Source organism: Anas platyrhynchos, chromosome 16, assembly GCF_047663525.1.
Source record: "Anas platyrhynchos isolate ZD024472 breed Pekin duck chromosome 16, IASCAAS_PekinDuck_T2T, whole genome shotgun sequence".
Classification (NCBI taxonomy): Eukaryota; Metazoa; Chordata; class Aves; order Anseriformes; family Anatidae; genus Anas; species Anas platyrhynchos.
The window spans coordinates 10,731,041-10,758,427 of record NC_092602.1 but is presented as its reverse complement, the minus strand read 5'-3'; the positions used below and the strand labels follow the sequence as shown (position 1 = coordinate 10,758,427).

Sequence of the window (27,387 nt, the reverse complement as noted above, 5' to 3'; positions counted from 1 at the left end):
TTATTGGTGTCCTCAAGATGAATTCATCGAGGCCAGGGCAGATATGCCACTTCAGTAAGGTGATCTTGTCTATAAGAGGAAGAAGCTGATAACCTGTCTGAAGTAATCCCTGGTGGAAAAGACAAGGAAACGGTTATCCCCACTTTTCAACTGTTGGGTCTTTCTGTGGTTGTTCCAAGGATGGAAATCTGCAGTGCAGAATCCGTGGGAAAGAAAGGAAGTCGCTTGCCTGCTCTGTTATTTTTCAGATTTTATTTATAAATGCAACCATTGCTTCATTATATAATCACAGTAAACATGGCAGAAAATACCAGTGGGTATTCCATAGTTATAAGTACAACAATCAGGTTAACCAGGACCCACCTGATAAAAACCCATTCTCTCTGGTTTTTATTTTTGTTTCTTAAACATACACAGCACTTTAGAGTAAGCAACTTGCCCTGCCTCTAAAAAGCATACACTATGTATACACTCTATAATAAGGGGATAAGTAAGCATAATAAAGGGACAAACAATATTTTCTCAAGATCTCAGTGACTTTGCTGTTTTGGTATTCTGTTAGAAAGAACCTGTTGCTTTTGTTATCTGTTGCTGCATTTACTTTAATCTGTTTACTTCTTCAATTTTCTCTACCTCAGCACATGAAGATTAACAAATTTGTTTCCTTGTCCTGTGCAAAGTTCTGATACGTTTTCTTATCACTGCATGGGTCTTTCTTCTTTCAGTACGTGCCCTTTTCTCCAGCATAGAGATAATTAACTCTTGCAGTAACAATGAAAAAATGCATCTGACATCACTGTAGGAACTTTCAGTGCTTGAAGTGACATGCTAACAATTTAGCAGAATCGGTACTCCTGATATGCTCTCCTTGCAATGTGCATGCTTTTTTCACTCTGGACAGTGATTAGTCAGTTTAGCTTTGGGACACAAGTTTTCAAAAATTGAGTGACCTTTTCCACCATGCCCTAACCCCAAACTGTAGTTGTTTGGGTTCGAGCTCTAAGTAACAGACTATGTTTTGACAATGTGTTGTGGTCAAGGCAAGGCAATTTGCGTTACCTTGAGTTTGCTGAGCAATGTGTAACAGGCCTTGGAGCAGTTACCCTACTTACTTCATCTTGGTTTCCACCTGATCTAAAGTGATCTCCTCTAGAATTTGTTTTAATTACAGGCTCCAAAAGAAGAAAAGAAAAAGGCAAAATTTAAAGCATAGACAATTCACTTGTGCGGTCGCATTTACGTTATTTGAACCAAAGGTTGAGTATTAATGGCTCTCTATCCCAAAAACACAGCCTTTTCCATAGCATCCTGCACTTTCATATATTCCAGATGAGATGGGTAGTTAGTACATTGGAAACGGGGGTTGTTGCGGATATAGTTAACAAATTCTGGAGCTCCCGGGACGATGATGTTGTCGGCCAGAAGAACTGAGCCCTTTCTCAGCAAGCTGCATTCCTAGAAAGAAGAAAAATTGCTTCATGGTGGCTGTTAAGTGGACATTGGCCTGAATGTAACATGCTTTTGTCTTAACCATATCATATTCAAGTGCCTGCATCCCAAAACCCATTGTACTTTGAAATGGAAGAATAGACATGGGAAAAGCTGAAAAACTCTATCCAGTTCTTTGTTGCCATGTTTAACATGCTGACTTTCTCTGTTAACACAGTCGGTGGAACACAGAGATGCTGATAACGTATTAGGTCATTCAGGTTCTGAAATAACAAATCAAGTGCAGTGGAGGAGTGCAGTTTGCTCATATTGTTTCCAACCGTGCTGTTCATATTGTTTCCACTTTTTTTTTAATACATTAAAATGTTGTAGTAGCTCTTAAGGTCACCCAAGAGATTGGCATGTACCAGTCTGCTTTGGCTTGTCTCAGAACCACTAAGTGAATAAATGAGACTTTCTGAACTTGTTTTCCTTTTATCTTGTATAACTTTCTGCTGCTTTGTTCAGGAGCTGGGCATGAAGCAGAGTTTGTGCACGAGAAGATCACTGACAGATTTCCACGAGGCATAATTATCTTGCAATAGCCACTTCAAGTTCAATGTTTATCCTCAGCAAACCTACAAACCTAATTTTTACTGGTAATTTTGTCCACTAGAAGTTGCTTATCTGAGCTAACCAGCTCTTTTAGAACAGGAATTTTGAGGTTTATCAGGCCCATTATTACCCTGTGGTAGCAGGCAGCAGTCGTAGCTGGAACATGGTGGGTTTTGTCATTCCCAGCATTATTCCTACCAGATAAGTCCTGCTGATGAGTGTGCTGCTGAGGCTGTTCAGCTGTTCAGCTTACTGCTCACGCCTCTGGTGACTGAACATCAGTCAGCACACAGAAGTGATTTTTTGGCAAATATCCAGTGGTCTGTTTCTATTGTGCAACTTACAGAAGCTTAGAAGTGACAACATGCTGTGTTTCCCACTGGTCACAAGGATTTCAGACACTGTTTGTGTCAGGCTTTTCTAGACATGCATGAAGAGGAATGCTGTCTGGACCATTCAAAATACATACCAAACTTGCAAGTTTTAACGTCTGAGAAAGCGTGGGGACTCTTGTTATCTTTCTCCTCTGAATTTTGTAAGATTTTAAGCAAAGCAACTTTGTGTCACAGTTGCATCAGACTAACCACAAACTTGGAGCTAAGCTACATGTTTATTTTGGTTGTGTTGTGAAGGTTAAGCTCTGATAAGAGTGCAGATATCTCTTCCCATGGAAAGAGCTCAGTCATCCTTACACAGCCAGTATAAAAGAAAACATTCTCTGGATACACATAACGGGCAGGGAACATTTTCTTCAGCTACTTCTGTGTAAATTCAATACTGGAAATTTGAACCCCAAGTTTGAAACAGCTATCAGGACAGAGGTGAAGTTAAAAAACAGGAGAGCCTGGATGAGAAAATATTGTTATAGGCCTCAAGCTGGGGTCAGGAAGTAGATGGTGGGCTTTCAATGTAAGAGGCAGCCCCAAAAAAAGTGGATTTATTTGTGAAGAAAATAATTGCATAATGGCACTTCCATCCAAATAAGCAGTTCTAAGAAGTTTTATCAGTCTGCAGTATCAAAGTCAGGAGAATATCTGTGTGCTGTGTTGATAGATACAAATACTGTGAATCTCAGTTAACACTGGAAATTATCTTCCCTTCCCGAAATACTCTAGAATATAGTTAACTCACTTCCAGTGCTACCCCATCACTGCCTACTGCTGTTACGGACAACTTGTTTTGTAATGCTAGCAGTAACTGTTAAGGGGAGTTGGGAAGAAATTAACGCATTTTTTTCCACATTTAGGGCTGGAGATAGTTTGACAGCACTTCTCCAGCAAGTGCTTGACTGGGGCAGCGTGCACTCTTCTAAAGGTTGCTTTACAGCCAGTTAATTAGGTGGAGTAAAGGCTCCCAGAAAGATGATACCCAGCTGCGCTACCAAAATTTGATTTCATCAAAAGGCTCCGCTTGCATAGCAAACACGGGCAGAAAAAGGGATACTGAAAAGTAAAAGGAAATCAGAGAGGTATAGGTAGAGCTGGGATATGCAGGTCCTGAGTCTCACCTGCTCCCAGGACTAGGATGGTTTTGGGTCAAGTTTTCCAGTTCAGTGACCATGCAGATATTCCAGTGAGTGTAACACCCAGACCCTGCTCTCCTGCAGCTGGGATTTCTACTGCAGACCTGTTTGTTCAGTAAACAAAATGGCTTAAGGCTATTTGCCAAGTCCTGAGCTGTGTACTGTGGGTAAGCTGTCCCAGATAAAAGTTTGGGATCCTGTCCCCAAATCCTCTTTTTTTTTTAAGTTTGTTATTTTGGCTGCCATTCTTAATTTTACAGAGGATGAGGCTCTTGTTAGAATGTAGGCCTCACAGACATCTAGGTATTTACTATTTTACTTTTAAGGCAAATTGTGCAAACTGACCTGAAGCAGGATGGTGTCTGGTGTGTATCTATCTTTCCAGTGGTCCACAAAGACAAAATCCAGAGTATCCACTTCATATTTTTTCTTCAGCTGAGGGATAATTTCCTCTGAAGGTCCTTCTATGAGTGTTACCTGAAAAGCAAATCTACCTGATGAATTGTGAGCCATAGAGAAAAGTCATATGCCCCTAGCTTATTTTAAATCGTGGCAAGACATCAGTGATCCTTTTATAGTTCAGTATAGCCTTAGTTAATCTGATACATTTGGATCATGTGAGCTTTTCTTTTTTGAGGAATCAATCCACACGTGTTCCAAAATATTTTTCTTCTCTATTACTATTAAAAAAAAAAGAAAAGTGTTCTTTTGTTTCTGTTGGATAATGATTTTTAGTGGAAACAAGGGAATCTTCTGTTGAAAACAGAACTTTTATTATTTTTGTAGTTGTACCTCAGTTTAAATAAGTAGTCCAAAGGGAAGCAGAAAAAGCTACAGGTTACTTTAGAATACAGCTGGAAGTTACTATATGTCAAATTGATATGGCTGGTAGACAAGGCAGGACAGAGTCTATTACATCTCCTTTATAGGTTTAATGGCGTAGGTACTGTTAAAGTGCAAAAAGCTGCTACACGCTGACTTGTTAAGCAAGTGCCCTATTCTGTAAGTACAGGAAGAAAGTAGAAAGGAAATCTGTCTGGTCTATGACTCACAGCTGATCAGGAGATTAAATCAGATGCGAGAAATGCAATTTTAGATGTCACTATTACTTCAGGTTCTCATCAAAAAGTTAAGAAACACATTTGAAGATCTCATGGTGGGATTTGTTTCTTCAAGTTTTATCTGTGTTGAAGTGAGTTGGCTAGTCAGTAGAGAGGCATTTCTCAGGCAAGAGACCTGACCTGCTGTAGATGTCTGCTCTGGGCTGAGACAGATTATAGACTGAAAATACCTGCAGCTCAGCCAACTGTCTGGGGAGTTGAGACACCTTGCACTGTACAAAATTTAGATATGTATACTGTGACTTACTAGATTTGGGCAAATACATCTTATCTGAAGTCTGTTGCACATAACGCAACTCTCCTCTGTGAGATTCTGTAACAAATTATACTTCAATTTTCTTTTGTATTCAGTAATCAGTATTCACAGATCTGAATGTTTTAGTTTACACACAAAAAAACAATACTCTAGCTTTTGGGAGGTAATGTTGTGAAGTCCTGCTTCTGTGAGAGGTCAGAGACTAATTAGGCACAGAGCTAGTTAAATTAATAAGAGCTGTCGATGCACAAGTAAAGGAAAACAAAATGTCTATGAATAAATGTGGAGTAGAAATCATAGAAAGGTTCCTGATTATCAGGAGGAATTGCCTGTGAAGTTGTGTTGTCTAGTAGTTCAGTAATGGCAGTAAATTCTGCCAGTTTTGCAACGTGGTTGCTAATTTTATGGAAAGAACTGGGTGTGCTGATGTCCTGTGACTATAATAAACGAAATAAATGACTCAGGAGCCTCCTTTCAGGTCCATATTCTTAGAGTCACCATGAGCTTTGAAAATAGCTCTCAGCAAATAGTGTCTATTGCAATAATCAGTGAATAGTCTTGACAAGCCTTGACAAGCCCAAGACTCTACTAACCCTAACCCTGACCCCCAGCTGGGTCTGCATCATACCTGGGCCCCTGACTGGTGCTCACACATCTAGCTCAATTCCACCACGCAAAAGAGATGACAACTTTGGTCTTCTGTACAGACAATGTTAGCTTTCCCTGCGATCTAGCCTGAAGGTTACTCTGCTTGTTCCCAGACGCAGTGCTACACTTGCTTGACAAGTAGAATAACAAATTTAAACCTATTACTGTTGCTTCTGTGCATAAAGTCCCATTCTCCATGTATTGCTTTCTGAGAAAAATGGTATTTACCTTATCTTGTACTCCAGCAAACTCAATCATCTGTTTAGCTATAGCAGCAAATTCTGGGTTGAACTCCACAGTGAGAAGACGAGCGCCTGCTTTCAGTAGCCGAGCAATCCTGACTGCTGAGTAGCCGCAGTATGTTCCCAGCTCCAGTGCAACTGATGGATTGATCTCTTCCACTGTCTTGTCTAGAATTAAACCTGAAAAAATGAAAACAGGTTAACTTAAAATCAAACTAGTTTGCATGCAGAGGGGCAAATTAGTGATGAGAAACTTGCAAAGTCTATGTGCTCAGGTGCTCGGGACATTCAAAATATAAGGGTTGATGTCAAGTTACGTACTGTTTCCTTTGCAAATTGGCTTGTCTGTGATTAAGTTGATCAGGGACATTCCAAGATTCAGAAGGCATACTTTCAACTAAAAAAAAATGTTCCTTAGTTTCACAATTTAAATATTTATGAGTGAAGAAGTGCCTGAGTTAACTAAAATATTTATAGTGTTACAAGGGAAAAATGCAATGTGTTTTTCCAATAACTTATTGCAGAAAGTGGAGATGTTTGCGAAATACATAAATCCTGACTTCTAAGTGCTGGTATTTTGTTGCAATGCTACATGCAGTAGTCTGATACAAAATGTCTCAGTCTAAATAGTTGTCTAAAGGGAAAAAGACAAGTCTAATTATAGGTTGCAAAGTATTTGAATTCACCTGATGAACTGTGGGACATAAAATACTCAATTATTAACAAAAAATACTCTCAAAAGTGAGTGACAATGTACTATATCTAGTCCTGAAAAAAAAGGGAATTTAATTGTTACAGATTTGTCTCCTTTTACTTATGTGCATAGAAACTAGATAGCTAATCTTAAAAAGTATCTGAAGGGATTTTACTCGGAGCCATGGACTTGCTCAGGACATGCACCCATTTCACTATGTGAATTTTCCTAGGTGTTGTTTGTTTATGCATAGTCTGAAGATAATGCTTGCATCTTGAGATCATGTAGTTCTAGAAATCTTCAGAACTAAAGATGTATTAACTTTGATGGCTCTTCTGAGGAAAGTTCATTTGTTAGAGAAAAATTAGAGTGAAATTATTAAAAATGGTCAAAGGTTAGAGTTTTAGGATTTCCTACTCAACTGTTACCTACTGTTCTGTTGCCCTAACTACCCCTGACTGGTATGCAGAGAAGCTAGTTTCAAAAAATGTACCCATGACAGAGAAGCATTTTTATTACAGTGCTTGCAGTTGTACTTCATTAGGTGCATTAATCCCAGGCTAAGCTAAATTTCCCTGCAATTTCCCAGTAAGAGGTACTTCTGTGTCTAATTCATAAGGGAATGTGTTAACATTTTGCCATTACAGTTTTTTGAACAGACTCTCATTTCCCTGCAGTTAAGAAAAAAAATGTTTTGTCAACATAGTTTCCTTTAGTAGACAAGAATAAGATGATTTACTTGCCTAGTAGCAAAAAGACATGATAGCTGCTTTTGTGTATTACATGGGTAGGATCTTTCCCTTCAACAGTAACTTGTAATTTATACTTGTAGATACAAAGTTCATATAGTTTAAAATACTTCCTATGATTGCTTTTTTTGTTCTTTTGTTTTTGGTGTGTTTTTTTTTTTTTTTTTCATATTCAGTATCTTTCCATTAAGGATCTAAAAGTCCTTGATGTAAGGAATTATTCCTCAAGGCCACTCTGTATGGGAACTAAGGCACAACATAACCATAGATTCTTTCCCATAACTTGTCACCCTCTGCTTAGACACTTGCACGCACCACACAAAACTAGATTTGATCCTGTGACTTCCTGGATTACTCACTAGATCCTCCCCCTCAAAGACATCTGCACAAGCGTTTATTACTGTTTACAGAACTACTCTGCTGACCACAAGGGTGTTATGGATGTCATTTTTTTTCCCTCCCAGCAGACGGGAGTGACCACGTGAATACAATAAAGTGTCCAATAATCTACTAGTCTTGAAGGATCTTTCAAGTGCTGATCCCCGCTGCAATTACCTTTCTCATTGCCCACATTCATGGCCCACTCTTTCTGGGAGCAGTACGTATCTATAGCATCTATCACGCTACAGGGGTCCCCTCGGACTGCATTCTGTAGCACAAAATTTAAAATCCTCTGTTCTTTGCTCTGGTTCATGATGAAATTGGTTATTTTCTCCCGGATTATTTCATTCCAGATAAGGGCAGCAGTGCCGTTTCTCCTGATGAACACCACAGAGAGCAGCAAAATGAAAAGCAGGACGAAGACAATGAACAAAGGGACTGAAGAGCTCTCCAGCATCTGGAAGGAAAGAGAAAAAACAGCCCAGAGTTAAGGTGGCCCATGAGAGAGCTATTGTTTTTTGTAAATATTAATCTGAATCACCACAACCCACCATCCTGAACAGCAACACACACACAGTTTAATTATGATATTGTACAGAGAAGCTGAACACGACTCTGTCACTCGATAATGGATGGTGCTCTGTGGCACTCCCTTTAGAAGCCAATTTTACAGGCAGTCAACAAGTAGCTTTATTTAATGCTCTGGTCCCTTCCCCCACACAGCTGCTCAGTCCTGGCTCCAAGCATGCCACTGCACAAGGAGCCTCTCAGCATCAAATCTGTTCTAACTGTCTTCAAAGGATTCAAAATCTTAATTAGACTCTGCATGCGATCTCACTCTACTCATTTTTGAACACTGGGAAACTTCTGAGCCTTGGTAAGAAAACATGGAACTTTTCACCCTTTAATTTTGAACAAAGCATCAGCAGAAGCTGGACAGTGTTAGGCACCATTCTGTTTGAAATCAGACTGCAGGTCAAGTTACTCCGTGGCATGCAGACCCCCCTTGCTGGTGCTTGCCCTTCTGGCATGCTCTGCAGAGAAGCTGAGCTGGACGTTTCAGAAGGACTTGAGCTGCCTCCCTCCTCTGACAGCCTGAAACAGAGGTACCCAGGTGGAATGGTTCACAGAAGATGGTAGCCTCTTTCTTGCTCATAAACCTTTTGACACAAACCATCAATCTGACACTTTTGAGAACAAAAGATGCTTTTTTGTTTAAAAGTAGGGAAGTTTTCGCACTAGTTATAAAAAAATGTAAAGCTAAATCCCTGAACCAGAGAAGAGCCCAGGTTCATGCAATTTGAGAAATGTAACAGAAGGGAACATTGTATTACTCCGATGGGCCAGCTCAAATTATCTGATGGAGATGTGCCTATTCTTCCCCTGAAATTTAGTGTCAGCTGCCAGTGCCTATGTTTGCACAGCATGGGTCGTGTGCGAGTTTCTGTTCGTCTCTGTGAGTTCAGGGCATCTGAACGTAAAGCTCAGCAGATGGGATGCATGTCACCCTGTACAGCTCAAGCAATAAATCCTGTCAAAGCCATTTACTCTGATGGATTTCAGACAAGCCAGTATAAAGAAAGGTGCATTTATTTCCATGCAGGAGTCACAGCACAAAATATGTGGTAAGTAAGGGTTCTTAAAATTAAGGTATTGATTTAGCCTTTGAAAGAGTGCCAAACTAAGGGTTGTGAGTCGCCTGAGGCTTCTCTGCATGAGGAGTTCCTCTCATCCATCCCAAAACACAGCTCGTCTCTGCTGATGTCCCTTAGAGCACCACGTTTCCACTACTGCTGCCCGCAAGCAGGGGCTGACAGTTTTTTACTGGGAGGGCAGCACAGGTTGGAATGCACTGCAGTTCGCATTAGGATGAATGAATGCCAAGTTCGTTTGTTCTTGAAGTCTGATTTGGCATGTGAGCACAGGTCTAAAGGACTCAGAAACTATTTCTTAACCGCAGCATGCTGGCGTGAGCCGCAGTGTTTTTTAAACTGTTATTTTTAAAGAATGTGACACTCAACACTTTGTAGTCTCTGCTTCTTTCTACTGACTCTTCCTCTTCCAGCTTGCTAAAGATGGTTAACAGCTTCCACTTGTAATTGTATTAATGTTGCACCTACCTGGTGGAACATTCAGCAGAACCATTGCTGCAACTGGAGCTACAACATCCTCAAAATTTTTGCCTAAATTGCCAAGACCAGACATAAAGGGGCTACACGACTAGCCAAGTATTCCCCTAGATCTATTCCTACCTATTCTTGCTTCCTTTCTTTGTTTGTTCCCCCAAAAATTGTCCCAGGAAAGTCCTAAATTTTATGGGTGGTCAGACCTCTGTTCTGCAGTGGGACCTGGCACACACATCACCCATGGGAAAAATCTGCAGCATCTCCCTGAATTTTGAATCACCATGCAGAACACATTTCGAGTTCAGAAGATGACTGAGTTGCCATGGAGACATGCTCAACCTACAGTGCAGCTGATGTTTGTTCACCCATCTACTTATCTTAGTGGCACAGCAAGTATAATTTCCTTGGAGCAGTTAAAAGTCTATTTCTTCCAAACAGTCGCCAATGCTAATACTTTCCTTTGTAATGCTTTTTTTTTTTTTTTTTGCAGACTGACCTGACACTTCTTTTCAGGGCTCACCAGCATCATTAGTGCATGAAAATCTTGTTTCTTTGGCATTCCGAATTTTGTTTCCTAGCTAATAAGCACCTGCTTCTTGACCTTAGCAGGATCACGAAGGCCTAGATGTTAGTTTTTCTTCTCTTCTAGGCAGTAGTACTTCTGCTGACTTAGAAGTCCTAACTGTCCTGTGCCTTCCAGATAGGACTGCTCAGGAAGAACAGGGCTACAAAGATGGTGAGGGCTCTGGAGGACAAGACGTGTGAGGAGCAGCTGAGGTGCCTTGGTTTGCTCAGCCCACACAGAGCAGGCCGAGGGGAGGCCTCATGGTGGCCTGCAGCTCCCTCACAGGGAGAGGAGGGGCAGGCGCTGAGCTCTGCTCTCTGGGGACAGCAACAGGACCCGAGGGAATGGCATGGAGCTGGGACAGGGCAGGGTCAGGCTGGAGGTTAGGGAAAGGTTCTGCACCCAGAGGGTGGTCAGGCACTGGGACAGGCTCCTCAGGGACGTGGTCACGGCCCCAAGCCTGCTGGAGTTCAAAGAGCATTTGGACAATGCTCTCTGACATGCGATCTGATTTTTGGGTGGTCCTGAGTGGAGCCAGAAGTTGGATTCAATGATCATATTTCATCCTTTCCAACTCAGGCTATTCTGTGATACTACGGCCTTTCCAGTCCTACATGAAGATGTTCCTTCCATATGACCTGTCCTCTAGAGATTTGGGTTGGGTGATGAAAATGTCACTGGTTTAATAGAAAAAAATCTCTCTCTAACTTCACTTAGCTTGTCTTTGTATGACTTCTGCGACTTGACTGTATGGCCATTGTTGGTGGATTGGGATAACTGACGGTTGAGAGAGAATTATTCAGAACCATACATGTGGAGCCCAGAAGCCATTTACTGGTGCCATCAAACCTTCCTGACTCTGGACAAGGGAAGCCCTGCATAGCACCAGCCCACCTGGTGGCAGTCCAACTGTACTCAGGTCCCTCTAGAATTGAACTGGGTATTTGCACCCATTTCAGCTTATTGCCATACATAATTCCCTGGATACAATGGACATTCAGGCATCCTCTGAGTACAACCTGCCAAAGGCTGTTGCTTTGGCACTGGAGATTCTGCCAGTAGATTTGGGGCTGTCCTTCAAAGATGTCAGGCAGCAAAACTGGATAGGTATAGGATGAACTAGGTGGTGTCTTGTGAGTAACTCCGTTACTGCCAAGTATAGATACAAAACCATTTGGTGAGGGAGAGAGCGTGTCTGTAGGCTAACTCAGCCCTGTTCTCTGTCCTGCAGGAATGCTCAGGCTTTCTTTTCGTGAACAGAGTGTGAAGAGTTGGTTTTCTTTGTTGGATTTTTTTTTTTTAGTTGTTGGTGGTGTTTGTTCCAGTTTGGTATTAAAACCTTAACAAAAAGGACCTGTTTGAAGGTAAAAATCTGTCCACTTTCATATTGGTTCCCAGGCATGCAACAGGGTAAGTCAGCAAACCAGATTTCCTTTGTCTTATTTTCCCACACTGACACAGGTTTTATACACCAGAATTATAGAACATCACATGCTCAAAAAGCCCATGTATTACCGAAGGGCAGCTTCTTCATCTTCTGTAGCCTGTGAAATGCTATTTCATAACACATCTCTGTTACCCAGTACAGAGAAAACACTCGGCTTGAATTAGGCCTGCTGATTTTTAGTAACTTCATCTGATCTTGAACGCTTCGCTTTCATGCTTACTTGGACAGCAGTATTTTCTTAAAGATGTTGTTATTTTAAGAGAGTGAACTTAGTGGTGTAGAGCAAGACAACTCATTTTACAGATATATGACATGTTTTCTAAGGCATAGGTTGTATTTAGGCTGCTGCCACCCTTAGCAGGTATTGTAGTGTGACATCCTGATACCAAGAAGCAAATAGCTTGACAAAAAGTGGTAATTTGGGATATACTTCTGAATCACACAGTGAGCTATTGCCTTCTGTCTCTTCTAGCCATTTCTCACTCAAAAATATGATTTGGCTAACAGTCTTTTCAGCTTGTCTCTAAGGGCAACAACTGCTGGTTCTGCTGGGCCACCCACAAAATATTTTTTTTTTATCTTCAGCTATGAAATCTTATTGCTTCTAGTTCACCCAAGGATCCTCCTGGAAAGCAAAATACAGACCTGCATTTCTCTTCATGTCATAATGGATCTAGACTGGTGAGTGGCTGTTAGCACAGAGTTGTGTGTAAACTTTGTCCAGTATTTGTCAAGTATACAAAAAAAGCCAATAAATGGAAACCCAAATGTTTATAATTTAGGGATGATCTTAGATCTAAAACTAAAGTAAGGAGGAAATTCGCCTTGGCCATTCCTATGATCAAGTGCTCAGGAGGATCCATTTCTTACAGTGCGTCAGTCAGATCTTTGGACTTCTGAATCCCTTAGTTGATGCTACTAGACATAACAGCAGAGCCCACCTGCCTCCACAGATCCTTAAACACTCACTGGCAGCAACAACCTATTCAGTACATACTCTTTTTTTCTTCTGTTAGACCAGTTCACTTGTTTTGCTGTATCAAGGAGTATTTCTCAGTTATTATTTTGTTTTTCTTTGTTTGATTTTAATTACTATACAACATCCCAGCACCATCTTAAACTGTCAATTTCAGTTGTTCTTAACAAAACCTCCTTTAGGAGGCAATTATACTGAAAAAAACTTTCCAGACTAATTTGGTTCCTGGTTCCTTTTTTTTTTTCTTTTTTTTTGAACACTGCTTCTTTTTTCAAGGTGGTTCCTCCTTTAATTTCTGTCTTTTTGGATGTAAAAATAAATTTAGTGATGGCAGTAAACTGTAAAAATAGCCTGCCAAAGGCAAGATGCATCAGTGATGGTCATGCACCAGGAACAGGGGAAAAAAATGTACCAAAATAGGTAATTGCTTTCATAAGCCTAGCTGGAAAATATTTGATATGAAAATTAAGTGCATAATTCAACCAATTTCAAGCTACCACTACATAAGAGACAGTCTTATGACAGCTGTAGAAAATGCAACTGTAATTTTAACTTTAATGTGGATTCATGGGATTCATTAAATATGCAATAAAACTGAACTTGTGCACAGTCAAGCTTCCCATTACCACTTATTACAAGACAGTCGCTTTTATTAATCAGTGAGGTTCCAAATGCACAGGTTAGCACTGCAACCTCTTCTGTGCATTACAAATGTCCTGATAATATGACCCTTCCCTTTGAAAAATGTGAAAGTGAGGAAGGAAATAAACGGAAAAGTGAATGGATAACGTTACAGAAAGGGATGAGTAATACTTTTAACTAAATCTGTTTTTAGTAAGACAGAGTTTAAAAGAAAACATATAAAAAATTCATGCCTAAACCTGTGAAACTACTGGCAAGTCTTTCTAAGGCACTGGATTATTTTCTTCTGCAACTAATCTTACTCTTTCTGTTGGGCTTCATGAGGCCAAATTATAACTCAAAGTAGTTCAGTACTTTTTCCCCAATGCAAACTGTAATCAAAGTATCAGCATTTAAATGGGAATTCCTCCGTTTCAGATTACAGGGATTTGGAAATGAAAAAAAAAAAAAACTTTAAAAGAAAGAAGCAAACAAAAATTGTGGGAATCTGTTTCCCTGCCTTACCTGTCTTGACAATAGTATACTTAAGTCATTCCAAAGGGTATAAAAGAATTCTCAGGAGACTGGCTCAGACTTAAGGATCTATTATTGTGGCAATATTTAAGTTACAGGATTTCTACCCCCACCACTATTATAGGATCGCCAATTTTTCTAAAAATATAAAAATACCTGTGTGATGGAGCACAAAACAATACATCATATTCTACACATGTACATTTTTGCACAGGTGACTCCTGCCATTTCACCACAGATTACAAGGGCCTTTCAGTGATACTATTCATCATTCCTTCTGGTAAGTTTTTCCAAGCACTGTTAAAAACTGTTTGGTCTTATTATTCCCTCAAGTGAAAAAAATAAGGGTTAGAACACTTGGTAACATCAATTTTTCAGGTAAGTCTAGGTAACATGGTGAATTCAAACTGAGATTTTTTCTTAGTGTTCAATAAAAACTGCATTAAGTCTTCTTAAGAGTGCTAGAGCAAGGTGTATGGGGATTTGATCTAAATTACTGATTGCTGCTGTTTCTCTCTCACATTCTGAAACAACCTCCCTCTGCTAAATATATATATATATATATTTACTGAGAAGAATAAACATACTGAAAATAAGCACATTTATATACTTGAGTTTTAATAAGGACATGTGCCTTAATGAGCATTACACTTAGTGGATTAAGAAAGTATCGAATTTGATTATTTAACTAGTCTGCAGCTCATTTCATTATATTATGAATAATTAACAAGAACTCATTTCCTACAGAGATGAGATGCAGAAATAAGAGCTGGCAGGTATTAAAAATACTTGGGAAGTTGAAAACTATTGGATAGAATATTTTTCTAATCAAGGTGAATGATATCCTACAAGCATATTTATAGGATAAACTGATACTGCTTTGCTTTGTACTGAAAATGAAGTCCTGAACATAATCACAAAAGTCTCTTCTACAAAGACAGCACGTACATTAGACTACCATTCTCCAGGACTGCCATGAGAGTAAATGTTGTGATCCTGAGTCAGGGGTTTTAGCTTTGAATCTCATTTTGGCAATAGTTTCCTAATCTGATCTTGTGTGAATTGTCTTACCTACACCTTGGCTGCCATGAGTAAGTTAACGTTACTGCGACTTCTGTAACTTTCAAGGTGCTGTGAAGCCGAATTCATCTTTGTCAGAAAAGTCTGTGCTATGGATATATGGATAACACCCAAGGAAGAACAAAGTGATTTTATCTGTGTTAGTAGACAGATCCATTCTGGGATACCAAAGTAGCAAACACCTACGTGACATTGCTGTTCTTGAGTTTATGAAAAACAGGGGAAATGTAGAAACAAAGAGGGCTTCAAACACCTTGCTTAAGTGATTTCAGCCCGCTGACAAATCAGGCGTCTGCGGAAAGATGATGTTACATCCAACATTGCTATAATTTTGCATACATTTGATCTAACTGCCAAGTACAAGTTGGTTGTTCAAGAGTTTATTACCAGTCTCCAAGCATCCAGACAGTACTTTAGCATTCTCATACCAAAGGGTTCAGACTCTAATTTAGGTTTTATTAGCTCACATAACATGGTGAATGGGGAGTGCTTGGTAAAGTTATACCCTTCAACCTTTTTTCACAGAAGAATCTCTCCATCAGTCCAGTGATGTTGATGGTAATAGAAATGGACGACAGTAGTAGAGTGCCTGGGGGCACTGGGGCCCGAACTTGCTGAGACACTGCTGCTAAGTCTGCAGAGAAAATGTAATAACAGTTTCCTAGAGCTTTTCTACTAAGGCCATACAAATTAACAGATTAACCCCTCCACACACACCTTTGTCAAAGAGGTAGAAGTACTCCCTATTTTTAGAAAAGGGTTGAAAACATTTTTCAGGAGGTTTGAATTAAAACCTTTTAAACACTTCGACTGAAATTATGCCTTTAAATAGCTGATGCACTAAAGCACATGGAGGATTTGCATATTAGTGAAGATATATTAGCTGTTTAAGAAGCATTGAAAAAACAGTGCAGAAGAGTTGGCACATTTCCACATGTTTAAGAAAAAATCTGATACCCCGCAGTAGGTCAGAGAGATCTGTGCTGGGCCACGACAGGGACAGGAATTTCTGACTCTTTGTCCTGTGCTCTCTTGACTGAAGCAATTTCTCTTTTGTGACATTTTGCTTTTCTTGATCTTTTCCCAGAGCACGAAGGCAAAGTATTTTCATCAGAAAGCCTAAACTAACTTCTGCCAAACATGTTGTACCCTGTTGCTGTAGGCAACGCAATTCAACAGCTTCATATTTTAGGACTTTTAAAGGTCAAAAAAAAATATTCTTTTTACCTCTTATTCTTTCAGTGTTATGTATTTTCAATTGAGTGCAACACTGTGAAGAATAATCAGCGTATTGCCAAATGTGAATAGCTTGTATTTCAATGGAAACTTAGTCTGGGCATTCAACATTCAGATTTTCCACTGACATCATGAAAACAAGCTGAACAGACTTTATGTAATTTTTCACTAAGTATTTCTTGCATGAAATCTAAATTTCTCTCTCCCTAGGCTTTTTCAAGATACTCCAATTTAGCTTCACTACTGTGACTACAAAAATTCAGACTTCTATAAATGCAAAGTTCTGATTATTTTTTTTCCCTGGTCCTCTGGTGTTCTGTGTTTTTTTTGTTTGTTTCTTCGTGGTTTTTTTGGTTGTTGTTGTTGTTTTTTCCTTTCAATCTCAGAAGAGATTGAAAGGAAACAAATAGAAGTTTCTTGTTACTGAATGAAAGGAAAAGAACAGAAAAGTGTCTATTGCCTACCAGAGACCCCATCAGCTAAGCTTCTTGAGGGTGTTTAACTCCATTCTCCCTGGAAAGATTTCAATTAGGATAATTAGTATGCACTTAAAACTTCCTTTACAGTAGCTATTGTCTGAATGGTAGTCAGTACTATCACCCAAAGGACAAGGTTTATGTAATGGTTATTGGCCCCATAAAACAGAGTGGGGGTTCAGAACAAACTGGCCTCACTCATCTCCACCCAGCAGGAGCCCCACAAGGAGCTGTAGAATTCTGATTCAGACTGGCCTAATGAACACAGTGCGCAATTAATGCCAAAGTCTGGGGCGAGGGAATTCTTCTAGGCTAAGAAAAGCACTTTACTTTTCAGGAATGAGCTCCATTCAAGTACCCCTAGGAAGCGTTTGTTTCTGACAGTCCCTATTCCCGCTCCCGAGCGCTAGCTGTGTTTGTACTATTTCTCCCCGTGTTTGAAGCTGGTTGGGTTGTACAAATCCCACCTGGGAGGCAGTGGACTCCTGAAAGAACAAAGTGCTCTGCTCTGTCAGCACAGCGTGATCTAGCCTGGAGAAAGTTTTTCAAGCTGAGGTTTTCACATTGCCCAGGGGGTGAAACGAGCTCCTTTTGCATGATTCTGACCCCCCACCCCCAAATGGAGAAAGGGCTGAAAGAGGAAAGACCAAAATGGCTAGTTGACTTCAGCATAACCACCTGTGACAGCCCTATTTTGTGTTCTCTCCTTGTATCACAAGGACCAAGGGCTGAATCCTTGGTGTCCCAAATCCCTGCTGCACGGTCCTGTCCTGCTTCCAAGGCTACCAGCTAATCCAGTGTAAATCTGTCTCTCTACCAGCACAGCTTTCTGCTCTGCACAAGCTGCTCTTTGGGCCAGGAAGAATGAATGACGGAAACCTGGTACCGAGGACATCCACTGAGGGATCTGAGAGAATAGGAAGGAAATCACTGCTGAAATGAAGGTTTATATCCATCAAAGTGAACAGCTCTAACAGGCCAGGCACGATGGGATCCACCACAGCACAGCAGGTAACCAAAGCACTGCATTCCCATGGCAGCCTCACAGAGGAGGGCATGGGACCTTGGTCTCCAATCCTGAGTAAATAGCCCCAGAAAAAAAGTAGCTGGAATGAGCACAGAGTTTCTCATACTTCAGCTAGAAATTGCCTTCTGAGAAATCCCTCCTGAGAGAGTTTTAGTGAAACTGGTATGGATCGCCTCACACAATAAGATTTGGTTTCAATGACCACTGCCAGAATCATGTTTTTTTCAGAAAATTCCTTGTCAGTTCCAATTCCAGTGATCCTGAAGGAATGCTGAAAGTGTGGGACTGGCAGATAAACATGATACCAGCTCCAGGCTGCTAAGAAGTACTGTTAAACTTGAATGACAAGTAAATTGTTTGCTGTGTTAATGTGGTTAAGCTCTTTTTCCACTTATGCAAACTAAAGCTGTAAATCAGGTATTTTTTCTTTCTCATTTAAATACTGCAGTGCTGTGCAAATACATGAGGTTTGGAATCCGAGGGCTTTGTTAGGGGAGTCCATGCCTCCAAGCAGAAAAAAGTAAGCTTAAGTGCAGAGATGAAGCACAGGTTGTTTACAAAGATCACCAATCTGACCTGCTGTTGACAATACAAGTAAATATGAGCTTGTTTTTTTAAAGAACAGAAGATAAGGGATGTCCATAAAGGACATCAGAAAGATACTCTATAAGCAGCAACAGGGCTAGCATACTAGCTTTTGTCATTATACTTCTTCACAGACATTTTGCTGTTGCAGAACTCCCTATTGAAAATTTAAATCCCCATAAAATACAGCTGCAGAAACACATTTATAAAAGCAGCTATTCATAGTCAAATATGAATAAACTGAAGCTTGACTTGCATTCAGCTTTCTCTTGAGTACAAATGAGTACCAAATTCTAGCATACTTATAGCCATAAATTACTTTTCCAATTTAGTTGGGGTTATCTCATCTCACTTCTTTCAGCTGTCAAGGTTTACAATGCAGTAGAAATGCCTTCCACACAAATATGTCCTATTCTTTCTCTGTGAAAGCTGTAACTGCCCACAGACTGGCTTCCTGACAATGAGTACCAGTTAAAATGTGGAAAACATTGCTTCTTTCATATTCGGCACGGTTTAAAATTGTGGCATTATCTAACACAACAAATCATGTCAAGTCTGAGAAATAGAAAAATATAAATATGTACCTTTCTCGGTACAGCAGAAGCTGTTCCCTCCAATCTTTTCCTGTGCTGCTGTGATGTGGGCTTTGTAGAATACGAGTCCAAGAGCCTGCAGTATTCAGTCACATTCAATCACATCAGAGGAATAGCTTATCGGTTCTGTTACACGGACTCTAAAAGGAGCGGTGTCCTTTTCCCCAACTCCTCCTTTCACAGATTTCTGCACTCCTTAAAGGTGCTCAGTGCTCTAATAACCTTAAAGAAAGCTATTTGTCTGTCCCCTAATGACAGTGTTCTTGTTACTTAGTTACAGCACAGTGAATGCTGACAAAGTCAGGTATGAGCCAAATCTGTGCTCAGTGTAAATGCACTGTGTTCAATCAAGCAACTCCAGGAATGAATTTGGCCCAAGGGATTTAGTTCTTTTTTCAGCTCAGACGTGGCACGTACGGCCAGGGCAGAAGTTGTAGAAACAAGACCTAAGCATGTGGGTTAAATTTAGAGTGCTGCTGGAGGGAGGTGAGTGGAGATATGTATAGCAAATTGCTTAACAACAGCTACATTATGAATAGCATATTTGAATTTCTATAGCTTCTTATTGAAAAAAAAAAAATCCAACAGCTGTATGATAAAAGAAGAGGCTTATTCCAATAAATTTTGGTTTTGGCTTTACTATCTATCTTGTCACCTTCAAGGTGGAAACAACATAATCAAGCTGCAAATAGATTACACCATAAAAGATTAAAAAAAAAAAAAAAAAGAAGAAAAAAGAAACCAAACACAACATTATAATAGTTCTCTGCTGTATTTGCACTAAGCTCAGACCTAGTCAGTGAGTTTTTGAAGCTCTAGCCTAGAAAATATTTAAAGGATTCAAAGAAAGGATTTCTATAAAACACAGCAGCAACTGGAAATGAAGAACTAAGACCAGGTTTTGTCATATGAGGGAGGAGGTCCTTGAAAGTATTAGGGGCTGCCTCAGAGCATGACAAGAAAAGAATAAAAATATGAAGTGGATGAAGTGAACAAAGAATTGTATGAAAAGGAGGTAAGTGAGGATGAAAGTGTTTCTAGTAACTCTAAACAAAATATGATTAGGACCCTGCAATATAGCACAGTGCCCAATGTCAATACAGAATAACTTTGAAGTATCCTTCCCACATATAACAGAGCTTTAGCTCAACAAATATTTTCTTATAATCTAAACATCAAGCAGAACAAAGAATGAAAAAAGCAATAGCATTCTCTAGCTCCACCAACAGTAATTTCCTGCCTGGCCAAAAGCTAGTTCAAAAAACATAACAGGTTGCCCCTGCACAATTCCTGATGCCACCCACAGTTAATCTTAACTGAGAATTTCTTTAACTGCAGGGCTGTGGTGAAAAGAGCTTAAAACAGTAAAACTTACTCTATGCACTGACCTAGTCCAGTAATCAGGAAGTTATTATTTGGAGATGTCCTTGCAGTTAAACAGCGATGGTTGGGAACTGGTGGGTGGTATCAGCCCATACTCTGCTTAGCAGAATAAACCAGTGCCAAGACTTACCAGCCCGAGCAACGTCCCATGACAACACTTTAAAAGTTCTAGTTTTGAGCTGAATCATATTCTTCAGGCTAGGAGCATGGGAGGAGCAAACTTGCTTCTGCCTGCCCACAACTGTTTACTTGCATGATAAATGCTACGCCTGCAAAAGTAACCCTTTATCTTGTCTAGATACTCCATTATGTAAGAAAAAATTGTGAATGGCAATAACTGCAAAACCAGGTAAAGCTATAGGTTCAGTTAAACCACCCAAACCGTGTGATAATGTCAGTTAAGTTGCTTCCAAGTAGCAGCAAATTGGAAGTAGAAATCTTGTAGTAGGTTATTACAGGATAATTTTTTTATGTAAGAGAAATTTCTTTGAGAGGCTGATTAAACATTGGTTTATGCCTTTCTGTAATTTACCTTTTTGCCACAGACAACTGTAGGGACAAGATCTTAAAAGGTGGATTTGGTATTGTAGAGCAGTAGGATATTACATTCACAGGGCATCTCTATGCAAAGATGCAGACCCAGATGTCTGAGCTTGAGCGCAGCGCTGCATTAATGGCAGCAGGTAGGAATAACTGGCTGGTTCAGACTGACTTGCTCAGACAGTGACAGCACTGAGCTCTGAGCTGTCTGCACAAACTTGACCAGACTTGCTCCAGAACACTGCTCCCAGTCTCAAATGGAGGCTACACAGCTGCAATCACAAGATGCGGTGTGGCAGCATTATCCCTACTGTGCATAGCACGGAGCTAAAGCTTTCCCAGTAAATCCATGCCTGGCATAACAACAAATGGCATTCCCTGCTTCTAACAGCCCTGGCCAAAGACTTTTTAAAAGCCTAAACAAAAGAAGACAGGGGAGCTAGCACATCATAAACCCCACAGATCATGTGAAACACTGAGCGGAAGAAAATTCTTTTGAGCTTGCATTTTCAGAATAGCAGGAGGGATTTGCTTTTATGTGCATTTGCTGTTTTCCACAGTCAAATTAGTTTCTCTTGCTGAGAAACATGCAAAAGAGGAATTTTGAGAAAGGAAGCACTACTCTTACGAATCAGGAAACTGCCTGGAGATATCTAAAATAAGAAACAGCTAACAGAGAAGAACAAGGGCCAGCAAAGTTACAGTCTAGAGTTTAACAGAAACTACACCCAGTTAGGCTACTTTGTGTTTACTGTGTATCTTAAAGGGTTACCACGTGGACTGGAAACACTTCGTGCTCTCAATGACTTTGAAACTCCTCACGAAAACTTTGGAGTTCTGTTAAGTCTATCATATATCTGTATTTTCTCCACACACTTTCTAATATACTTTAAAACATTTGAATGAAATCAAGAATTTGTGTTACTTAAAGCTTTATTTCTTCGTTTTTTCTTCTTCTTTCTTCATCACTTGTAATCAGTTGTTTAGGACAAACTATGAGCATAAGATTCTGTAGGGTTAGAGAAGGAAGGAAAAAAATGGCAGAGATGAATTTCTGAAAAACGAGCCTTACCCTCAGACAAATTTCTGAAAATAATAATAATAAAAAAGAAAACAAAGGGGTAAAAGAGCAACAAAGCTGAAATGTTTAACCATTTTTCTGGTTTATATATCTATGCACAAATATTTCCAGCAGAGGTAATACTGTTAGCTAAAGGATAGATTCTTTGTGACAAGATGTCTTTTTGGGGTGCTTAGCATACATGTATATTAAAACAGCTATTTTCCTTTTAGAATAGCATTTTAAGATGTAATTTAAATTATGACCTTATTTAGAGTAATTCTGTGATGTGGATGCCTTTCTTAGCTTTCTTCTCAATGTAGTTGTAATGTAGACATTTTCAGGCCTTACACTGAAAAAAAAAAAATTAACTAACGGGACGTGATATTAGTCCCATGTTAACACAATTTTGTAACCTTTGTAGACTTCACATGGAAATCTGATCTCCACTTTGATATCTCATAAACCAAAATTAGTCATTTTCTTCCTTTACCAATTTAACTTGTAACTCTTTAAAGACTGATTTGTCAAAACTCTTAGAAGCAGAATCTCAATGAAAGATATCTAAAATACAGAAGGCTTTTCTATTTTCAGGTACACCGGCGTTTGGTTGTAAGCAAACAGTCACAGACTCATTCATGCCAGTGTAAAGCAACATCCAACTAAAAGTAATATTGGAAAACACTTGCTACAGAAGCCAGGTAAGAAGCCTTGTTACAGAGGTAAAAATACATCTATTGTTTACCCAGGATCTGTCTTCAAGCAAGTGTCCTCACTTGTCAGCATAAACCCCCATGCAAGAATACTATCCATGATTTGTGAAAAGGTTCTAACTTGCTTTGGAAAAAGTCTAGGAACAGTTAACCACCCCTCCTCTCCTCTGCTACCATAGATTATGCCTTTTTTGTAGCTCTGGCAGGCAATTCTCTCAATTGCCAGGGCCTATGTCATGATTTTGACTTCTGTCTTAACCATGTGCCATGCCTTTCTTCCATGGTGCTTTTCTTTCCCTCCCCTTTCTTCATTAATGATAGGAACACCATGTCACACACTAGCAGAGGAACAACTAGAAAAAAAAAAATAGGGTAAAAGTAATCACAAGAGAGATGGAATGAAACAAGAAAGCCCTACCTCACTGCGGAAACCTCTTAGTTCAGTGATCCAGTATAGTTCATTGACACTACCATAAAAGATTAATTAGGTCACACCACAAAATGCAGCCTCTGATTTAATTCATTTCTCACCCCACCCACTAAGAAAGAAACAATGTGATGACTTTCAAAGATGGTATCTTCCTGACACCTCTCACTTTTCCCCACCCTGCCAGGTCCCTAATCCAGGAACATTAAACATAAAGCAATCCATGCCAAGAAAAACAGAACAGACAAAAAGCGCTTGAAAAGTCAGAATTTCTAAAGTATTAAACAGAAAGGTGTTTTATTCTGCTTGTTTTCACTTACTCTTCATGAGGAAGAACTTAAATAAACCATTGATAAATGTAACAAAAGTTACTTCTTATGAAGAAAAATTAAGAAGAAAATTTCAAGTTTTCCTTACAATACATTCAAAAGCAGAAAGTCTGCCTGTTAACAGAACCAATTACTGGCCTCCAAAACTCATATTATTGTTGACTGGATTTATAGACATTTATGAAATGTATCACCTTGGCATTTCCTTTGCCCTCTTAATACTGCACTGTTTACAGAACACCAAATAAATATCCCCCAGGAAATAAACAAAACCACATCCAGCTCAGGATAGTCTATGATTCTAATGTATGAAATTAATTTATGACTTTAAATATTGCTAGCTACAACTGATACAAATCCACAGAACTAAGATGTTCAGTCTGATAGCTATCTTCTAAGAGGTTTTTTTAAAACCCAAGTATCTAAAAAATACTATTTCATTGCAGAAACACAATACTTTGTGTAAATGTTTCCTTATACTAAAATGTATTTGTCACTAAAGGACTTCATGCTTGCTTTCTTTATACATGTATTAATAGACATAAAATATGTATAACACTAGTTATTCTGATCAGCTTAATGATAACCACAAAATAATGGATAGGATAGGATAGGATAGGATAGGATAGGATAGGATAGGATGGGATAGGATGGGATAGGATGGGATAGGATGGGATAGGATACTGTAAGAGATGAGCCAAATACACACTAGAAACCGTACCCGAGGACCAGAACCTGTTTCTGGTCCCTGAGACAGGCTTTTGAAGTGTAGTGCAGACACACCTGCTCAGTGCTGACTGCAGCAGGTATCTGTGGCTGCTCTACTACCTGATACTGTGATCATGGGCAAAACCTACTCACCGCTGCTGATATTTGCCCTTTTTGATCTCAGTGATCATACTTGTGAGAATGTTCAAGAACAAGCAGAGTGGCATTACACAAACTTTGTTCTTTCTTTTGAAGACAGCAGTGCTGATGAGTAAACCTTTGCCTGTGGAACTCCACGGTGCTTTATCGTGAGCTGTGAGATCCAGCCGGAGGGCTTCATCCCAGCTTCGCGCAGCCTGCCAGCAGCAGCTATGGATAGCTCCTAGATGGCTTAAGGTGCCAAGTGGCAGCAACTGACTCACATTCAAAATAGAAAAGAGCGGGCGTGCTTGGGAAAAGATAAACATCTAAAAAAGCTAGAAACTCACCACTGCTGTGTAGGCTGAAGTTCATACAGATTCTGAGCTTTAAAATAATAAAAAGCAGCCAGGAATGAAAGGAATGCTAGTATATGATGTGGCTGTTACACAGGGCATTTGGCCAAGTCCTCTCCTTAAACAGTTTAGAAGCACTACTCCGAATTTATTGGCAATTCTTTCCTAAATTGCCACTGATGTTGCTGTTTAAGGTAGTGTTTTATATCAACAGCTTTGCCACATCTAAGGCCTTTTCTTAATAACAAGATAACATAATGCTGCTGGAACATTTTTTCACATAAATTTGCTGTGTCTTTGAGATTATTTAATTCTACCCTTGATCCTACTACAGCTGAACTAAATGCTGTGTGAAGAGCATATGCCCAACACTGCCTGATTCAATTCAGCATAGTGGCTAAACTGAACAGCTAAAACAACTTTGCATGCACATACCTGAAGAGCATAAGTGATTAGCATCTGAATATGCTCGAGGGTTTTTTTCATGTATAGGTCTCAGTGTGTTCTACTCATGTCTTTCTACCGCTGTTGCAGTGGGTAAGGAGTATCTTTAGTGATTTATTGATTGTACTGCTGTAGAATACAAGGTTTTCAGCCTTTTATTTCCAGCAGTGATACTGGACAACTCATCGACCGTTAGTAACTCCCGTTTCATGTATTTGCAAACATTAACTGAGAGGAAAAAAATATAATTATCTGACCTACACTAGGAGGTGATACTAGTTATACAAAAAGTTTCTTTTGAGCATGTACTGCCACTTCCCCTGGACTATGGATCAGATGGATGTTTCTGGTACAAAATGGTTAGATGCTGCCCCCTTGTGAGACAAGCCCTTACTCCAAAGCCAGCTGAACACAACTGCCTAAAACTGTTTTCTGTCACCAGCTCCTTCTCCCTAAGAGGAAGGAGCTGATTTCTTTGTCCTAAATTGATTTGACCATGGTGATATTTATTATATGCGACCCACTTTGTACAGCAGCAGGTAGAGCTACTAATATGCTGCAATACAGACCAACAGCCAACACTTCTGACAGAGAACAACCTTGTTCCCTGTGGTATGGTTTTGCTCAACACCTACTATGAAACCTTTTACCTTGGGCTGTCAAAATACATTACAAGCATTAATAACTCCCATCTGAAGCAGGTCAGCAGCTTCACCCCTGTTTAACCAACAGAAGATGTGGGGCACCAAAAGGGTCATCCAAAGCCTGCGAAGTCTGGTGGTGCTCTGACAGGCTGTGCTGTGTGGACATTTGCCCTGTCGCTGTTAAACCTTGCACTAAAGCTGTTGGTGCTGGTCTCCCTCACTGACATGTGGTGTGGGCCCAGCCCCACCATTTTGGCTGAGGTCAGCCAGGAGTCCCTCGCTCCTGCTCACAACGCTGGAAGCGCTTCAGTCACGGGAACCTGAGCCAACACGACAACTTGACTGTAATGCCTCGTGGGAGGGAAGGACTTTATTCACACTGCTTTCTCAGGGGGCTTTAACTTTGTGTACAGCACCTGAGGCACCTGTGGAAGCGGTTCTGACAACCCGCACCCCTCATGCACAAGGGACGCACAGCTTCAGAGGAGAAAACAGGACTTTGGGTATTGGTAACGGCTCTGGGCAGCTGTGCTCCTTTTCCTTCCTAAAAACCTTCCCTGACCCTCCTCTGCAGCTTTATGTTAACGGCAAGCCAGGCAAGAAAAGCACTGTGTGTTTTTTCCCCCCTTTCCAAAAAAGTTCGATTTTAACTCTAACTGGAGCCGGTGTCCACCTGCTAAAAAAAAAAAAAAAAAAAAAAAACTGCAGCTCTCGCAGCGGCTGAAGAAGCCGGAGCTCGGGGGCGAGCAGAGCGGGCGCCCCACGGGTAGGGGAGCAGCAGGCTCCCCTCAGGGCTGCTCGCCAGGGCACCGCCATCAGCGCCCTCCGCTCAGGCGCTGCTCGGCCGCCTCCGCGGGGTCCTGGCGCGGCGCGGCGGGGCGGCCCGTTGCCGCCCAGCGTTGCCGTACAGCATGGCGGCGCTGTGGTGGAGGCGGCGGCGTCTCCCGGGCGCGGCGGGGCTGTGCCGTACGGCGCGAGCCCTCTCAGGTACGGGGCGGCCGCGCGGAGGCCGCGCCTCTGCCTCGGTTCTCGCGGCGGGCAGCGGGCGGCCCGCTCCGCTCCGCTCCCCCCGCCACCCGGTGTGAGGCACGAGAGGCCCGCGAGCGCCTTACCTGAGGGGCTGCTGCCGACAGCCGGGGCCGCCGCCGCCGCCCCCCTGAGGCGCCGCTCTGCCCCCTCAGCGGCCCGGCCGGGGCGGCTGTCGGGCTGCTGCCATCCTCAGGGGCTGCCGGAGCCGCCCCCCGGCGCTCCCGGCTGCCGTCCTCCTGAGGGAGGTCCTTCTGGGAGCCCTGCGGCCGCAGGTGGCTGTGAAGCAGGCGAGGCCGCCTGCCCCCTGCGCTGCGGTTTGTTGGGGAGGTCCCGAGGCGGTACAGGAGACCACCAGGGCTTCGCTTTAGGCTGACCCCGCCGTGACGGGGGGCTGCCAGCCGTCCCCGGGGGGCTGCACCGCTCAGAGCGGTCTCCACCCTGCGCCCAACACACAGCGGCTTAGGGGCTTCGAGGCTGCTGTGGGCTTGGCTGCCCTCCCCGAGCCGCTGGCAGCTCTTTGGAAGCCCTCCTGCCCTCGCTCAGAAAGTTCTGTCTCACCTTGGCATTTCTTCCACCGCCTCCAAGCCTCTCCGTTAGAATGGGCAGAGCTGTGGGGAGGCCGAGGTGGCAGAAGGGGCCAGCTGCCCTCAGCCTCACCACGCCTCTGCGAGTCCTGAGTTGCAGCTGAAGCTTT

The 27,387-nt window shown here is 41.2% G+C and overlaps 2 protein-coding genes and 1 long non-coding RNA gene across 12 annotated transcripts in view; 2 read left to right on the top strand and 1 right to left on the bottom strand.

Moving 5' to 3' along the window:
* Positions 1-233: 233 nt before the first annotated feature.
* On the bottom strand, positions 234-27,386 carry COMT (catechol-O-methyltransferase). 6 transcript variants are annotated; one of them, XM_005024379.6, is made up of 5 exons: positions 27,252-27,386; positions 7,831-8,113; positions 5,819-6,012; positions 3,911-4,042; positions 234-1,455 (listed from the first exon to the last, which is right to left on the bottom strand). In XM_005024379.6, exons 2-5 carry the CDS (start codon positions 8,111-8,113, stop codon positions 1,276-1,278), a joined length of 789 nt encoding a protein of 262 aa, XP_005024436.4. In that variant the 5' UTR covers positions 27,252-27,386; the 3' UTR covers positions 234-1,275. The 6 variants fall into 6 exon arrangements, with proteins under 6 accessions (XP_005024436.4, XP_027325654.1, XP_005024439.1 ...); XM_027469853.3 differs by lacking the exon at positions 27,252-27,386 and adding an exon at positions 26,777-26,913; XM_005024382.6 differs by lacking the exon at positions 27,252-27,386 and adding an exon at positions 20,436-20,578.
* Positions 12,343-22,700, top strand: LOC139998832 (uncharacterized). The gene is made up of 4 exons (XR_011803832.1): positions 12,343-12,475; positions 14,140-14,205; positions 17,538-17,728; positions 22,500-22,700. It is a non-coding gene; the product is annotated as an uncharacterized lncRNA (long non-coding RNA).
* TXNRD2 (thioredoxin reductase 2) overlaps positions 26,500-27,387 on the top strand; it is a 34,714-nt gene continuing 33,826 nt past the window's right edge. For all 5 annotated transcript variants that reach the window (XR_011803829.1, XR_011803830.1, XM_072024640.1 and 2 more), the window contains exon 1: positions 26,500-26,651. Coding sequence is in view for 3 of the 5 variants with exons in the window: in XM_072024640.1 (XP_071880741.1) it covers positions 26,576-26,651 (76 nt within the window). In the remaining 2 variants the exon portion in view is untranslated. The remainder of the gene's footprint in view (positions 26,652-27,387) is intronic.

What these genes read in the sequence shown, in the direction of transcription:
- COMT (XM_005024379.6), bottom strand. Translation starts at nt 8,113, where the DNA reads ATGCTGGAGAGCTCTTCAGTCCCTTTGTTCATTGTCTTCGTCCTGCTT. An exon ending in GAATGTGGGCAATGAGAAAG is followed by an intron (nt 6,013 to 7,830) that starts GTAATTGCAGCG and finishes TCATTTTTTCAG; the next exon opens with GTTTAATTCTAGACAAGACA. An exon ending in TTGCTGGAGTACAAGATAAG is followed by an intron (nt 4,043 to 5,818) that starts GTAAATACCATT and finishes TTTGCTTTTCAG; the next exon opens with GTAACACTCATAGAAGGACC.